Source organism: Apodemus sylvaticus, chromosome 11 (genome assembly GCF_947179515.1).
Source record: "Apodemus sylvaticus chromosome 11, mApoSyl1.1, whole genome shotgun sequence".
NCBI lineage: Eukaryota > Metazoa > Chordata > Mammalia > Rodentia > Muridae > Apodemus > Apodemus sylvaticus.
This window is the reverse complement of record NC_067482.1, coordinates 44,693,152-44,711,398: the sequence shown is the minus strand read 5'-3', so window position 1 is coordinate 44,711,398 and position 18,247 is coordinate 44,693,152. Positions and strand designations below refer to the sequence as shown.

At 39.3% G+C, this 18,247-nt stretch overlaps 1 protein-coding gene across 1 annotated transcript in view; it reads left to right on the top strand.

Moving 5' to 3' along the window:
* The window catches only part of Ube2k (ubiquitin conjugating enzyme E2 K), a 59,159-nt gene extending 44,396 nt beyond the window's left edge, over positions 1–14,763 (top strand). The window contains exons 4-7 of the mRNA XM_052199735.1: positions 581–663; positions 9,632–9,731; positions 11,560–11,688; positions 11,932–14,763. Of these exons, the coding sequence (XP_052055695.1) occupies positions 581–663; positions 9,632–9,731; positions 11,560–11,688; positions 11,932–12,006 (387 nt within the window). The 3' untranslated portion in view covers positions 12,007–14,763. The remainder of the gene's footprint in view (positions 1–580; positions 664–9,631; positions 9,732–11,559; positions 11,689–11,931) is intronic.
* Positions 14,764–18,247: the final 3,484 nt, after the last annotated feature.

Sequence of the window (18,247 nt, the reverse complement as noted above, 5' to 3'; positions counted from 1 at the left end):
GCCTCCAGTTCCCACAGAAACCTTCTGGATTCCCAGGGTTTGGATGAAGATGTGGGCTCCTACATCCACCCTGAGTTTAGTTCTTTAAACTCTAACTTAAGGTTCTCAGTAGTGTTTGACACATTGTAGTAGGCCTTCAATATTGGTTGAATAATCTGGAAATGTTTGAGAATAATTTGTATAGAAAAATTAGGACTGTTATAAACCTTTGGTACATATGGACCCATTTTCCTCTGAAGGCTGATTTGCACCTTACCGCATACTTTTGTAGGTATCATTTAATGTCTCAATTTGGTTTATACACTATTTTAATTTAATGGATTTTATATTCTCTTCATCTAGTGTAATACTAGATTTAGAGCAAATATGTGATAATTTGGTAGTTTGGGTATAGAATGTACATGAGAAAGCATTTGGCCTAATTTTCCCCCTATATGCCTTGTTGGAATAATGTCATAAAAGTGTCTCATGCCATTTATCTTGGGATACCATCTTCTTCAAGGTATAGTTTACCTTTACATGTTGAGTTGTTTTGTTTCTTTTTTCTGTCTTCCTTACTCAAGTATGCTTTATATTCTAGGTCCGGTTTATCACTAAAATATGGCACCCTAATATTAGTTCCGTCACAGGGGCTATTTGTTTGGATATCCTGAAAGATCAATGGTAAGAGACTGAATTTGCTCTTTCCTCTCTGTCTCATAGGAGAAACTAGACTACAAATGTTTTAAGTGTTAATTTCCCCAAAACATATGTTATACTATAGGCACAAATTTATAAATTCTCTTAAGTACAATTTTAATTGAGATCATTATAACTCTTTAAATGGACACATTTTTAAAGTAATATCAAATGTTAATTTTACATTTAAAAAATCTTGTTTCATTTTATTTTGGTAAATTTCTCTAATTATTTTAGAAAGGTATTTACAATGGACTAGAAATGTAAGTTGAAGCATTTATCTTTGAGATAAAATATAGGCAAAAGGTGTCCAAAGTTGTATTGTTATAGGTACTTAGGTGTTATAGGTACTTTTGCAAGTAATATGTTCTTTTTGTAAGACTTCTTTTCTTTACTTGCCTGGTTCTTTATTTTATTTGCATATTTTGGGTTTGGTGTGTGTGCTACAGTACCTCCTGGCGGCCCGATTACAGCCTGCAGGAGTCTAAGCTGCATTTTGTAGTTCTCAGGTTCCATCTCCAGCGCCTCCACTTGCTGAACTATCTCTCTGGTGTACACACACTTGCTTGCATGCGCATTCACACAGTTTTTTTTTTTTTTTTAAAGAAGGTTTTGCTGTGAGCCCAAGCTAGCCTTTGAAGTGGACTTCTCCTGCCTCACCCTTAGGAGTGGATTCATCCCTCCTGTGGCTGTGGAGTATTTAAGATTTCCTGTTCTTGTAGCCATCACATTTCAGTCTCCCTTCTAATTGTTAGGCTGTGTACTAAGTAGGTTTGTGCCTCTTAGCTTTCTTATTTTTGAGATGAAACTAATGAGGTAGACATTGGCCTGAAAGAACTTAGTTGATTCATGTAATGTTTTTAGAATGAAGCTGGTGTAGTTTAGCACTAATTAATCAGATGGTGTAGGTGTAGACATCAACTTTGCATTCGTAATTAGTATATAAGTATACAATCTTATTAATGGAAAACGTGTCCAGAAGTATAAAATGAATTTGAGGAAGGTATTTTACACTTGTGACTCCAGTGCTTGGGAGGCTGAGGTATGGTGATTATAACGTTTGAAGTTAGACCTCACTGCTTAGTGAAACACGCCTTTCAAAAGGGAAAAAGAAAAGAATGTGACATCACCAAACAAAGGGAAATAGTTCCAGCCTCTATACCTTCACATGCATTGATGTCAGTTGCATATTTGTATAATTGGAGATGTTCTGTTTTCGATTTGCTTTCCGGGTATCCATTCAGGGTTTCTTTGTTTCTTCATAGCCTGCTCATTTTTCCTGGCTTTGCACATGAGGATCTGCAGAGATCAGTTCCAGAATTTTTCTTTTCCATCTTTGCTTCTTGATGAACTCTAATTTCATATTTCCCCTATTACAAACTGGAAAGTCACAAATATTCTCCTTATTTATTGGTATTTATTTTTACATTTTAAAACATTGGTGTATGTAAGAGCATATAGCATGGAGAGAGCAGGGGACAGCTTTCTGTAGTTGGTACCCTCTTACCACATCAGACCTGTCAAGGTTTTGCAGCTAGCGCTTCTACCCATGGAGCCATCTTGCTTATATTGCAAGCTCATGTTGATGTCTACGCATTATCTGTATTTGAATTATGTAATGAACATGTTAAGTGTGTTAACAATGACCACTTACCTCCTGCTCTTCTGAGGTTGAGGTGCACCCTTTTTTTGAACTCCAACATTCAGGAGGCAGAGGATTGATGCTCGGCAGTCAAAACACTGGCTGCTTTGCAGAGCCCTCGAGCTGGTTCTGATCTTCTCTTCTGGCCTTGGGTGCACTTGGGTCACTCGGGGTTCCCAGAGACCCTGCAGGCAGAGCATAAGTAAACAAAAACAACAAAAAAAGCTGTTTCCATAGGCTTCCTCTTTTGGATTTTTTTTCTTTATTCTTCTCTTTTTCTTTCTTTTCCTTTCTTTTCTCTTTTTTTCTATTTTTTAACTGAAACAGAATCTCACTGTTATAGTCTTCACTGTCCTGGAATTTTCTTTGTAGATCAGCGTAGTCTCAAACTCAGAGATCTATCTCTGCCTCCCACGCACCAGGGTTGAAGACATGCACCGTCTTATCTGGCTTGCTTTGTCTTTTTTCTGTTGTTGTATACACTGCCTATGAATATGATGAGAAGACTTGCATTGCACCAGCAACCCTTACTATTGCTGTGACCCACATTCCACTTTCCCTTTGTCTGGATGATTACAGGAGCCCTGCCCTCCCAGTCTCTGACTTGGCCTTCCTTTGGGCCATTTCATGTCAAAGCAATCTGGGCATAGAGGTTAGTTGGTAGGCTTGCACCCTAAGGTCCTTACCTGCTGAGCTGTTTTGTTGTCTTCAAACCAGTGCATTTTGAAATTTTTTCTAAACTTAAATTTTCACATTAACAAATTTAAATTTCAAAGATTAATCTAAAACAAAAATAGGCAGTAATTTTATTCAAAGATAACGTTTCTGTAGTCTTTAGGGTTGGCCAGGTAGGCTTTGTTTGATATTTGCAGTAGTTATTTCAAAGTGTCACTGACTATATCATTCATTAGTATTGTACTATTTATGTATGGATTTGTTTGCTTATCTGTCTTCTGTCTGTCCACTCATACGTCAGTCATTCCATCTATCTATCTGTCCGTCCATCCGGCCATCCGTCCATCCATCAAGGCAGAATCTCACTATATAGATCAGGCTAGTTTGAACCTCAGAGTCCTGCCTGCCTTTGCTTCTTTAGTGTTGGGATTTAAGGGTATACCACCTTGCCTGGTTAATATTATTTAAAAATATTAATACTTTATTTTTTGAGAATTTTACATACGTAAACATTAAAATATGATCCTATTCCTTCTTGTTTCTCCCGTTCAACTTTCTGGCTTTTTGGATTTGGTTTTGTCGAGACAGGGTTTCTCTGTGTAGCCCTGGCTGTCCTGGAACTCACTCTGTAGACCAGGCTGGCCTTGAACTCAGAAATCCGCCTGCCTCCCAGAGTGCTGGGATTACAGGCATGCGCCACCACCGCCCAGCCACCATTCAACTTTCTGAATGTCTCTGCACCAAGTTCTCCTACCTTTTTGTGTTCATTGTTCCTCATTTGTTTACCCACCCATTGTTCCTCATTTATTTATCTACCAATTCAGTTATTTGTTTATCCACCCATTCAGTTATGTGTTTTTGGCAGCCTTTTTTTTTTCTTCATCTTTTTGAGACAGGAAGCCAGAAATAGGCTTTGGATATCATACTATCACTGTGTTCTTTTTGAAACACGGTCTCGTTCTAAAAATGAGGATATAAATCATTTTAATTATGTATTTGGTTTTATAGCTTGGGCAAGTAACAGTTCTTATCCATGTTGACTATTCTATGTTGTCAAAGGTGGTAGGAAAATAGAATGTATCAGTTACTTTTCTTTTGATGTGATAAAATACCACGACTATGAGTAACTCAGAAATGAAAGTGTTTATTTTGTCTTATAAGTCAAGAAGGCAAGAGTCCTTAATGTTAGGACCAAATGGCAGCAGGTAGTCAGAACAGCTGTGTAACACATTTTCTTGCCATAATAGCCAGAGAATGAACTGGGAATAAGGAAGCTATAAAAGTCTGCTTCTGGTGACTACGCTGTCCAGCAGAGCTCTAGATTCTAAAATTTTCATAAGCTTCCTTCAGTGCTATCAACTAGGGACCACGTGTTCAAATACACGAATACATTCAAACCAACATAAGAAATGAGAAACCTCTCAGGCTTGGTTTGATTCTTCGTCCTTGCACAGATTCCCTATTCAGCCCGACAACTCTGCTATCCCTGGAGCTCCTGTCTCCTTTCTGGGCAGTTTTCACAGCTCCGTGTACATAGAGTAAGTTTTGAGGCCCACTCCATGAGTCTTTTTGTACATGTTGGTCTTGTATTCTTGAGCTACCACCTTCTTAGTGACAGATGGCTCTTGTCACCACCGTGTGGCAACCTTTCCCACATGCAAACGGAGTATTGGATGGGATTGTGGGAAATGGACATGTTGTTTTATCCTGTCCTGTTTTAAGTGTGTGGTTAATTATGTTAAGTTATATGTATGTACCTTATACAGATAATTTCCAGAATTTTTTCTAACCTAAAAGATAAAAACTACATTTAAATATTCTAGCTGCCTTATAGTAGAATCATAAAATAATTAGACCTTATATGTCTGGTTTATTTAAATTCCTATAATTTTAAGGTTTACAAGTATGGTAGTACCACACATGTCACAAAATTGTATTATAAAGCGAAATAATTTAAACCAAAACATTTTGTTTTTCCATTCATCCATCAGTAGAAACTGACTCCACCTTGTGGAAGCACTTTGGGCACTTGTGTATAAAGCTGTGAGCATGAGTGTTGGAGTACTGAAGTCTCTGCTTTCAGTTTTTTGGCTCTCAATACAGAAGTACAATAGTTGGATTAACTTTAATTTTTTGAGGAACTTCCATCTGTTTCTACCTACAGTGAATGAGTTAAATTTCCTATACATCATTACTAGCAACTGTCACCTTCTGTTTTTTTTTTTTTTTAAAGTAGGTATTTATTTTCTCTTTTTCTTTATAGAAGACAGGTTTTGTCTTTTTTTTCTGTATAACCCTGGCTGTTCTAAAACTCATTATGTAGATAAACCAGGCCGGCCTGGATCTCAAAAGAGCTATATGTACCCGTGCCTCCTGACTGCATGTGCCAAAATACCTAGCCTGTGCTAGACATCTTCATAGATTAGTGGTTTTTGTTTTGCTTTTCCTTCATGATTGCATTTTTCTTGTGCCTAATAGGTAGTATTTTTATTTATCTTTGGAGAAATTCCTCCAGAAGAAGGTACAGATACATGATCTGCAAAGTCATGTATGATGGTTCACACTTGTCAGGGCCCTGAAGGTAGGAGTCTCAGTTCAAAGTCATTCTCAGCCACATAGTAAGTTTTAAGGCTGTCTTAGACTACATGAGATTTGCAGATGTTTTTTTCCCCATTCTTCCTGTATGTTTTAACTGTCTTACTCTGTTTGTTCTCTGATTCCCTTCCTCTGCCTTTTCTTTTTATACTCTTGTTCTATCCTATAGATATTGTCAAATACATTATAAAGCATTCTTCTTGTGTTTTCTTCTAAGATTTTGTTTAGATCTTTTCTATTAATGTATAAATTTTTATGTTTTTATAATTGTAATTAAAATCTTTACTATGAGTGTAATTGTTTGGATACGAGATTCTGTTTTTGTGTGGTTTTGTTTTTGTGACATGATTTCTCTGTGGCCCTGCCTGTCCTAGCACTCACTCAGCGCCCAGGTTGGCCTTGACCTCATACAGATCTGCCTGTGTCTGAGTCCCAAGGCCTGGGATTGATCCACCAGGTGCCGCCACTTCCTGGCTTGCTTATATGAGGTTCTTGTGTTTTGATTTTCTTTACTATTCAAATGTACTTTGCTAAAAGAAGTAATTTAGGGCCTGAAAAGATGCCTCAGTTGTTAACAACACTGTCCCTGCTCTTCAAGAGGATCCAGGTTCAATTCCCAGCAACTATATTGCAGCTCACCCCCTTTCTGTAACACACACTCTTCTGGCCTCCGCATGCACCATGCCTGCCCATGATACACAGGCATGCATGCACCTGATACGTTAAAAAAAAAATTAAAAAAAAAATTAAGTGCTTTAGCCAGGTGTCTTTGTGCACACGCCTCTCTCTCCTGGACTGGCTTTGTAGACCAGGCTGGTCTCAAACCTACAGAGAGCCACCTGCCTCTGCCTTCCAAAACTGGGATTAAAGGCCTGCAGCACCGTGCCAATGCTTTTTAAGTAGTCTTATTCACTGAAGTGTCTATTTATCTGAAATTTGTAAAATACTAAAATAAGAGTAGTAGATGCTTCCTAAGGATAAAATTTTCATCTTTTTGTAGTAATGGAAAGAACGGTATAAATATTTAAGGGATAAGTTTGGTAATATACATTTCAACTTCTATTTATTTAAGAGTTTATTCATTGTATGTGTATATGATGTGGGAGTGGTGTCTGTGTGAAGGTCATAAGACAGCAGTGTGGAATCTGTTCTCTCTTTGAAACTTTATCTCAGTCCTGGGGATGAATTTGGATCTGCAGGCTTGTCTTACAGTGTTTTTTTAATCTACTTAGCCATCTCATTGCCCTCAGAATGTGCTAAAAACATATTAAAATTATAGATTGAAAAGTAACTTTCAAGCTCTTAGAAAATTGTACAAAAAAAGCTCTGTAGAAATCCATACAAAAACTGTCTGTGTCCATATTGTCAGCTAGGATGTACAGCAATGTAGGTGTTTGAAAAGATTTTCTTTTAAGACAAGCTCTGTCTAACCAAGATTGTTATTAGATATAAACCATGCTAGCGTCTGCCTCTCATGCTTGTGCATACTAATGGCTTGGACCACCAAACTCTGCTTAAAAAGCTTCTACTTACTTACTTACTTACTTACTTGCTTGCTTATTTATTTATTTATTTATTTATTTATTTATATTTTTGGTTTTTTGGATTTGGTTTTTTTCAAGACAGGGTTTCTCTGTATAACCCTGGCTGTCCTAGAACTCACTCTGTAGATCAGGCTGGCCTTGAACTCAGTAATCCACCTGCCTCTGCTTCCCAGAGTGCTGGGATTACCACCAACACCGCCCAGCTTCCAAAGCTTTTTAAAGCACTTACTGGGTTTTAAATACTGATTAAGTGTGTGACCCTATTTTATTTTCTCCACCATGCTCCCCCCACCCCCCAAGGTCTCAGTTTAGTCTTTGTTTGCTGCATCTCCCGAGTGCTATGTGTAAAAGTTTATAGCACTGTGCCTGGCAGATGTTAGCATCATGCCAGATTTCCCCAATTGCTCTAGCTTCTTTAGAAGAAAAATGAATCAGTTAGAAATTTTCTTTCTAACTGTTCTCCCCTCTGCCCTTACATTAGTCTTGCTTTATATTAGGGTGCACTTGACCTCTTGCCATCATTTCGCAAGTGCTAGGATCATAGATCTATGCTACCATGGTTGGCTTTCCTAAGATCATTTTAGAGACTGGTATATAGTGCATATTTTCATAGATGAAATATAGACTTACATTGTGTGAGAAACTTATTTCATTGATGTAGAACAGCTGTTCCCAATTAGCAGATTAAAGAACAGTATTCTACAAATACTGTCTTTTGTCATTTCCACTGGACCATTTGCTCAAACACTCCTGACTTCCCATTGAACAGGTTTCAGGGGGTCCTGGTTTCTCTGTCTCTCTCTCTCCCTCCCCCCTCTCCCCTCTCCCTCCTCCCTCTCTCCCTCCTCTCTCTCCTGTCTCTGCTCTCTCTCCTTTTGCCTGAGCACCTAGGATTGTTTCTTGTGTATTATTCATGGAAACTAAAAATAGTTACTAGGAATTTTTGTGTGTTTGATTTTGGGAATTAGGAACTCAACCAGAAAACACTGGTTTAGAATAATCATCTGTGTATTTAAAAATTGAGCTTTCTGGGCTAGAGAGTGGTGCGCTTGTCTTTACAATGCCCTTATGGTGACAGTCTAGTACCTCAGCAGGAGTTTACTTTTAGATTATTTTTCTTGAGACTGTCCTGGAACTAGCGCTGGAGACCAGGATGGCTTTGAACTTACAGAGATCCACCTTCCTCTGCCTCCCAAATGTCATATACCCTCACTAATCTGTTAGCATTGTAAATATTTCAGTATTAGTGAAGCAATTTATTTTTAAATATTTATTCACTTATTTTTTTATGTATGTGAATATACTGTCATTCTCCTCTGGTGAGAGGAGGACATCATATCCCATTACAGATGGATGTGAGCCACCATGTAGTTGCTGGGAATTGAACTAAGGACCTCTTAAAGACCAGCCAGTGCTCTTAACTACAGAACCATCTTCCCAGCCACCGTGAAACAAATTTTAAACAAATAAAGACAAAGGCTTTTGTTGTAAATAGAATTATGACTTAAATGATGAGATTTATTATTCTAATTATTTTTGTGTATTGGTGTGAGTATATGTATTCCATGTGGGTGTCTATAGAGGCCAGAAATCATCAGATCCCCTGGAGCTGGAATTTGAGGTAATTTGCTAGCTGGCCAGCATGGGTGGGTGCTGGGACGGAACTCAGGGCCTTTGCAAGAACAGCACACATATATAATTGTGAGCCATCTCTCCAACTTCAAGTGTAATATTTTAAATTGAAATTTATCCGATTTTGGAATATTATGGATTGATAACAGTATTCTTTATCTGCTTGTTTTATTTAGCATGCCATTGAAAGAGTTCTAGTGGCTTAACTGTGGTTAAGGGCATGTACTGCTTGCTCTTCAGTGATATCGATCCCAATTTGAACTCCTGGTACCCACTCCATCAGGAGAGGATCAACTGCTTCTGGCCTCTCTATGCACCCGTACTCAAATTCACATACACAAACATAATTACAAATATAAAAATTTGCTAGAAATTCCACAGTTTATTAGTAACTTAAATTATCAATTCATTGTGACATATGGGTAAGGGATTGGAGAGCTTGCTTAGTGGGTTAAGAGCATGTGTTCTTGGAGAGTACTTGGCTTTGGTTCCCAGCATCCGTACAGTGACTCATAAGCAGTTCCATCTCCAGTTCTGACCTTCATGGGCACCAGACATTTAGCACCATACATACATAGAGACAAAAACTCACACACAAAATCTAAGAAGAAAGTTAAGACTAAAGTCTTAAAGGTTACCATGTAGGTAAATGGAACATGTCGAGAAAAAGCAAGGTCAGGTCAGAATGAGGTGATTTAAATTGTCTTAGGAATTGAGTCATTTTAAAAATAAAAAATTGGCAATTATGCACATTAATGATACAATTATTAGTTCTAGTATATTTTTGTTACAATTTAGAAAACAGACTTTGTTTATGTTGTTCAAAGTCCTTTTAACTGGGATATTTTCCTAATTTGAAATTTAGGGCAGCAGCAATGACTCTGCGCACGGTATTATTGTCATTGCAAGCACTGTTGGCAGCCGCAGAACCAGATGACCCCCAAGATGCAGTAGTAGCGAATCAGGTAAGACAGCAGTTATGCAAAGACCTGCACATGCACGGTTTAATATTTGATGTCAGCATATTGGGACTAAATTTGGAAATAATTTCTTTTAATAAAATAATGTTGTCTCAGACTGGAGAGATGGCTCAGTGGTTAGGAGCACTGACTGCTCTTTCAGAGGTCCTGAGTTCAATTCCCAGCAACTACATGCTGGCTCCCAACCATCTGTAATGGAATCTGATGCCCTCTTCTGGTTGTCTGAAGACAGCTTCAGTGTTCTCATATTAAAAGAAAAAAAATCTTTAAAAAAAATAAAAAAAAACACATAATAAACAAATAACAATAGGGATTCCACTATCACGTCTGTCCAGATGTGTACATTGCGGAGGTTGTTCATGACTTACGTTCTTCTGAAGCTCTGGCCCAAAGATTGATTGATTGATTGATTATGTGAGTACACTGTAGCTGTCTTCAGACACCCCAGAAGAGGGCATCAGATCTTGTTACAGATGGCTGTGAGCCACCCTGTAGTTGCTGGGAATTGAACTCAGGACCTCTAGAAGAGCAGCCAGTGCTCCTAACCACTGAACCATCTCTTCAGCCACCATTGCTAGACTTAAAGTGCTTGGAACTACAACTTTTTATAGTGTGCACATATGTGCTATTAATATTGGTAGTAGAAGTGTTTCTTGAAATTTAGCTTTGGTTTCCCCACAAATTGAGATAAATTCAGATGTAAAATAAAAGGTAACTTTTGAAAAAATTATTTCATGTGCATTGCCTGTCTCTGTGAAGGTGTCGATTCCTGGAGGTACAGGATCATGTGACTGGTACAGGATCATTGAACCCTGGTCCCCTGGAGTAGCAGCCGGTGCGCTTAACTGTCGAGCTATCACCTGGCCTCCATAGCCGATACCTAAAATAATGTTTGTGTTGTTTATTACAAAGTATTGCTAGAAATATCATCCTTTTGGTTTTTTCGAGACAGGGTTTCTCTGTGTAGCCCTGGCTGCCCTGGAACTCACTCTGTAGACCAGGCTGGCCTCAAACTCAGAAATCTACCTGTCTCTGCCTCCCAGAGTGCTGGGATTACAGGCATGTGCCACCACCGCCCGAGAGGTATATCATCTTAATAAAAATAGATATTCTCCTTTTAGATCAGTTAGAGCTGGCTGTGGTTAAGCAGTCCCTAACCCCAGCACTCTATTGGTAGAGGATGGTGGATCTCTAAATTTGGGCCAAGCCTGAAATAGATAGGGACAGCAAGCAAGGTTACATACTGAGTAGTTTTTTGAGAGAAAGTAATGTCAGGGGTAGAGGAATAGTGAAGTTACTCAGTTTCTGCTCTGTGGTTAGAGAGCTGGCTGGTTCAGCTCCTCATTATCATTTTGAGGACAGATTAGGTCCCAACACCCTCATTGGGCAGCTTGCTTCTGTCCTCTTCTTGACCTTTGTGTGCATAAACACAAACACACTTAAATAAAATTAAAAAATAGTACTTGCACTTAAATAAAATTAAAAAATAGTACTTTGATAAATATTAAAATGAATTGACATCATTACTTTATACTTTGCCTTACATGTTTTTTTTTTGGTTTGTTTGTTTGTTTTGTTTTGGGGACAGGGTTTCTCTGTGTAGCCCTGGCTGTCCTGGAACTCACTCGGTAGACCAGGCTGGCCTCGAACTCAGAAATCCCAGCACTTGCTTCTGCCTCCGAAGTGCTGGGATCAAAGGCGTGTGTCACCACTGCTCAGCATAAATGTATTTTCTTTGGAACAAACACGTTATAGTTAAGCAGCTATGGTAACTCTGTTATTGTCCTGTTAACTGCTTTTTTCCTCCATATAGTACAAACAAAATCCTGAAATGTTCAAGCAGACAGCTCGACTTTGGGCACATGTGTATGCTGGAGCACCAGTTTCTAGTCCAGAATACACCAAAAAAATAGAAAACCTCTGTGCTATGGGTTTTGATAGGGTAAGTATTACAGGAATTGATTTGACTACCCATTTTAAACTCCTGCTCCCTGTCCTTGGCTGTCCTTGGTACAAAGGGGGTGGCTAGCAATTTTAAAAATCCAGTTTTGGTTAATAGTGTTTTGTTTTTGGAATCAGTGATGATTGTTTCCAGTCATTGGTAGAGGGACGAATACATGATTCTCCGTGGCGAGGAGGATGTGGCTTCTGTGGGATGTGACTGCTCTCGTCTTCTTCTTTACAGAACGCAGTAATAGTGGCCTTGTCTTCAAAATCATGGGATGTAGAGACTGCAACAGAACTGCTTCTGAGTAACTGAGGCACAGGAGCTGCAGCCAGCAACGCTCGCCGGCTCGCTCGCTCGCCGCCCGCCTCTTCCTGAGGAGCATCAACACCTATTATTTTTAGGATTCTGCATAAATTTCTTTTAAACTGGCATTCTTGCCTAATGATGTTACCTAGGCACCATTGGAGACTGCAAAAAAAAAAAATTCCTTGCTCTGTAAATAAAGCTAATTAAACGTCTGTGTAAATTTAAAAAGGGGAAATACTTTAATTTTTTTTTCTTAATAGTGTAAAAAATCTTTGAGCTAAGCTAAAAAAAACCATGGGAAACATGCTACTTTAGTGTTAAGCAGTGTAACAGACTTGCGAGTTTGCTTCAGGGTTCTGTTGACTAACTAGGATAACACCCAAGTGTCGGCCCTTCACCCTGTGGTGTAGACTCACAGCTCCCTTAAGTTTGAACACGGATCCTCTGTGCCTGTGAATTCACTTGCATGCTTGTACTTGACTTCTTAGAATGGGTAGCTGAAAAGACCTCCCTTTTAATCCTTAGGACATTCTTGAATTATGAGATTTATCCTGATTTAAAGATGGTGACCTAATCAGAGCTTTCTGTCCCTGTGGACTGGTAGGGACACTCTTACTTTTTTCCTGTCATCATCCAGAGCGGAGATTCTCATGGTCAATTTCTTTTGTTTGGTGGGAAACGTGCTAAGGAACAGTGTCCCTTGTTCCGTTTTTAGCTTATAGGTTTGGAATGTTTTGTCCGAGTTCTTCAATTTGTAAGTAGTAATGCAAAAAGGGGCTGCTAATTTTGTTTCTCTTACAAAAGGAGTAAATACTTGATGTTGCAGTATTTCTAGATTTAATAAAAGGACACTGCTTAGTTTTTCCAGTGAATTTGACATTAATTTTTAATGATAAAGTCTTGGAAACTTGAAGGGTGCAGCACTGTTACCTAGTGCTCTGCCTGACTCTGCGTGACAGCTTGCTTTGTCAGACATGTGAGTTACTCTTCCTGCACTCCCCATGTTGACACACGAAAGCTGTAGTGTCTCACTGTACATACTAGATGCAGATAGGAACAGGGGTACATTCCAATCTAGCTTTCTTTATGATGTTTCTGATAATGTGAGAATTGAAACTTTACCTTCTCTTGTACATAGACTTCCTGTCCCTAGCAACTGTCGCATTGCATTTTATCTTCCAAAGCTTGACCATTATTAGTTTTGCAAACTCAAATTCTACACTTAGCCATCGTAACTAAGGTTCAAGTGAATTTATTTAGACAGTTATTACATAGGAGATACAATTAAAAAATTTGAGGACCAATGCATAAATTACAAAAATGTAATGGAATCAGACTGAATTAAAGTAAGGCTGTGTGTATATTGAAAGTCATATTCTAAGAGGTTTGTTTTCTTGAAGTGCTGTTTCATCATATAGTCATGAAGTGTTTCAAAAATACCTTTTAACCTATTAACTCAGCATAACTTCATTTGACTTTTAATAATCTTGATACTACAAGCAATAAAAGAACCATTAATATAACATTAAAGATGTGAAGGTTCTTCTAGCCAGTTGTAAGGCTTTCACAGTTAACAGTGACTTGGCCGTTGTTCCTGCACATTAAACTCAAGCTGCTATGTTGTTGTCCATGTTTGCGGATGCACACGTTTCCTGTTGCAGCTCCTTCCTTTTACTGCTATAGGTTATTTCATAAAGATGCCAAAGGAAACAAGTTCTTTATTTATTTTAAATAGCTAAAACTTTGTACTTTTCTTTATATTCTCAGATAAGATGGAAATGTGTGAACTCATGGACAGTTTACCTCCATTGTTATTAGGATTTAATGGAGGCGGCTTGACAACACTAATGTTTAGGTATTGAAAAGTGTAAGACTCGCGCTTGGAGGTCGCTCTCTGCCTGTGTCGTCAGGGCGTACTGTCTGCTTGGAGAACGACGCGAGAGCGCAGACCCGGCAACCAGCGCCTCCGTTGTCATGGTGGCAGCTATGTTCTATTTTTTATGTTTTGTTTTTTGTTGTTGTTGTTGCAGACTGGCTCCACCGAACACTTACTGGACATGTATATATAACATGTTTTCATAGATTTTACATGGTCATGCCATCATCTCTTGTGATCCTAGCCCTTGCCTGTTAACCGTGAGTTCTAGACCCTCTGGGTTTCAGAAGCGAAGCTGCTTGAGTTCCTCCTGCTCGTTAATGTGATAACCATTCTGGGGCATTTTCCTCACTCTTCTATTTGTTTTTTTTTTTTTCTTTTATTTCCCAAATTGTAGGTTTAGTTCATCAAAAAGAAGCAGCTCAGGCTTTTATTCTGGTTACATTTAGGCAAACAATACTAAAAATTTAATTTAGTAAAAAGAATCCTGATGGAAATTATTTTTGTAATTCTGCATTTGACAGTTTATCATCTTAACAAGTCCTAAAAAGGTGGTTTTGGTCCAGGTGTGGTGGCGCTTTTACTCCCAGGCTCTTGAAGGAGGAAGGCAGAGGCTGTGAGACTCCTATTGGGCGGTGTATGTCAGTCTTAGCCCCCTGCTCCTGTCATATTAGTGAAATCCCATTCAGAGCAGGAAGGTTCCTTTGTCCTTGCTGATCCTCTGATGGGCTTTGACACAATCCAGCTTATGCCTGACTTTTAGTATAAAACTTGTAGAGCATGTTGGGAACTTTGAAATCAAAAACCATGTAAATGTTTGGAATCGAATATTTTGCCTTTGAGGAGTGTATCCTATCAACTGAATTAAAATTTTTTTTGAAATTTTTTATATTTCTGATGGTGGCATTTAACACTATGCAAAAAACTTAAATATCTGCAGAAAAGAATTGACAGGCTTTGCTCACACTGAAGAACACAGCATGTTATACGTTACTGGTTAGGCTGCTCGGCCAGTTTACAAGTGTGGGAAGTGGCGTCCGGTTGTGAGTGCAGGCCTCATACAGCTTTTATAACTGTAGCAAAGGTAGGTGGTTTTGCAGTCTAGTATACTGGAAATGAATTTTGATGGGGTAAGGATTCAAAATGAATTTGGGAATCGAATAATGAAGTCGGGTATATTGTATAAAGATGGAATAAGTGTTTAGATAGGAAAAAGGAAGGTGTCTGTTAATAGTTAAACTTTATTTCATGGACTTTGATAAAATAGTTCTGTATTAACTACTTTTTCTAGTTCCAAGGAGTTGAAGTTTCAAGTTACATTTTCATCTTTCAGGACCTGTTTTAGTGTGTACTCATTAGCCTGTTGGTGTCACTGAGGAATAGCCTTTTCTCAAGCATGACTTCCAGTGTCTACACATGTTGTGACATGCTTATACACTGTTTGCACTGTTGCAATACAGAGTACAAACCCACGGCATAAGGTGGGGGCGGTGTTGGTGTCTCCCTTATTTATCTTGTTACTGCTTTCTTAGACTGCTAGAAACTTCGGAGCTTGCAGTCATCACTGGCAGTTGTCACGATTGTGTAGCCTTTGGAATGGTTCTTACCATCACGCTGCTGTCTGATCAGGTGTGGCACAAGTTGGTTGGGTTCTGAGGGAAGCAGACCAATTCATCACACTGTGCTTTTACTGATCATGTCTGCTTACTGTCACCTACTTTTTACAGGCATCATAATAAAAAAAAGCTAGACAATTTCTTTGGGGGAAAAGAGAATTATTTAATGTAATTTAAAGACTTTTCCTATAGAAAATGAAATATTATGAAAATAATATCTATTTTTTAGCTTTCAGCATTTGATGGTGCTTGTCGTGGTGTCTGCTGGAAGTCTCTGCCATTATATGGATTTTCATTAGCCTCACTTTGAAAGAACCTTGCTTGTTAGCTTCTTTAGATCTCCAAACAGTTTGTTAGTGATGGTAAATTCTGTAGGAGGGTCTACTCTGAGCCATTCACTTCTTGTAAGGGGAAAATGGGATGGTTACCAGAAATACCATTGAAGCAGGGTGGGCTGTGGGAGGAGGGGCTGGGTGTCTGTCTTGAGAATTAAAAACTACGAAACACTTTTGTATACAACTGAATTTTTAAAAAATAAACACATTTTTAAAGATGTTGAATTTTCCCCCTTATTGGGAATTCTTAAAAATAAATGCATGCACATTTCCCCCGGCACATGTTTTTATATCTTATTTCTGGGTCTTATGTTTAGGCAGGGAATTAATTCATCACATTAAACAAGCAGGTAGATGCCCTTGGCAGCCTCAGTGATGGTTCGGGTGCTAATAGTTTCTGTGAATTGCGTCAGTTTGCGAAGGGTTTAGATGTGTAGTCACCTGCTTTGTACTGGAACACTGTTGAGCTGAGAGTCCTGAGCCAATGATTAAGTTCTCCACTCCCTTGTGTTTGAGGCAACATTATTCAGTTTTCATGCTTGCACACAAGTTACGGAAAGTTCGTTTTGGACCATGAAAACCCTCAATGCTCTTGAAGTGTCATGGATTAATCTTAGCTTTAGTTTAAGATGACTAAACTGGCACTAGGTGTGGTGGTGGATATGATTTCAGTTATCGTGAGGCAGAGATCTGAGGCTACCCCTGTCTGTGTGTCCAGTTCGAGGTTTACCAAGCTACATAGGTAGACTATCATAAACAAAAAGCCAGTTTTGTTCTGACTCTGTACTTCATGTAGGTAAGTAGTCTTTTACTGTATTTGTAAAAATCAGATGAAAAGAGGCTACTGCTCCAATTTCAGCACTAGGGAACCTGAGGCCGCAGGATCAAGAGTCCCTGTATGTGCTTCGTACCTTAATTTGAACACCAATTCTTGGCCAAACAGATTCCTTTGTGTTCAAGCCCAACACAGCAGCAAGGTGTCATATTTAAAACTTTGTGGGTGGGGCCTTGGTAAAGTAGATTGACATAACCTGGTAAAACTGATGGTGGGGTTGGGGAGTCTAGCTCAGTAGCAGAGCACTTGCCTAAGCTGTCAATCACAGGACTGCAAAATCAGGTGTAACCAGCAACAAAACTGTTGCCTGGAGAGGGACTGGAGTGAGGAGAGGAAGTGCTTTTCCAGAGATCAAGGCTGCTGCTTTAAGTTACAAAGCAAGCTCTCATTCAGAGTAAGGTGGTCAAAAATTAAGGGTGTTTGTTTTGATCTTAGAGTAGTTCTCCACTGCATAACATGAAGGCAGGGCTATATTTGGGTGGGGTACTCTGCCCAGTGGTATAACCCTTGAGTATACTTGAGTCCCTAGTACTGACTGTGAAAGGTAACCAAACTAAGAAGAGTATATACCTGTAATGCTGACAACTGGGGGAGCCTGAGGCAGGAGAATTGCTATGATTGAGCTTAATGAGTTACATAGATCCTACATAGGGAGTAGGGCTTATAGTCTAAGATGAAAAAGTCAACTGCTCAAAAGCAAAATTCAGAAGAGCCTATTATATAACACTCTCACAGTTGTGTTTGCTCATGAAAGTTATTCCAAATGTTCACTTTTAGTTTTGAGAATCAGTAATAGGGTACTTGTGTATACTCTATCTCAGTACTCAGTAGCCTCAAGCATGAGGATTTTTTAACAAAAGATCTGACGGAAGTAACAATTTTCATTTTCAAATTCATAGGCGCTTGTGAGTGCGCCTATGAATATCAGAGGATACCAAGTGTCTTTCTCCTTTGGTCTTGGGTTTACTCCCATGAGAATGGGTCTTATGCTGCCTGTTAACTCAAGTGCTGAGATTACAGCTATGTGTGTCCTGCCTGTTTTGAGATGATCACGAGAGAGCATGCACTTTTGTCTGAACTATTCCCAGTATCACCATAGCTTTGTCTTCACACTTAAAGGAGGGCTTCAACGCTTAAATGAAGTGCCTTTAGTACTGGGGATCAGAAAAATACCAGTCACCTGGAGCAAGGGGTAAATTAGACACCCGAGGCAAGGAGATGCTGCACATGCCAGGCCCTGCAGGGAGGAGCGGAAGTGGGCAGGCGGCAGCAGGCATCCTGTGGAGCACGCGGAAACTTCCCAGCCCTTAGGTCATTTCTAAATTCGAAAATCCTACCTTTTGTCCCCAACCCTGTTCATGATTCATGAGCAAAGCTGGTCTGTGAGCTCAGGTGGGTGTGGCATGCTTGAGGCTGGATCCCACTGCCAGTGGTGTGCACCCCCAGCACTGTCCTCAGCGCATCACTTCACTAAGCACCTCTCTGGCCCGTGGCACTTGTGGGCTGTACTGGTGTCTGTACTTGAATTCACTTTCTGATTCATTATGCTGGCGCCCATCCTCAGTAATGGTCCCGTTTGAACATT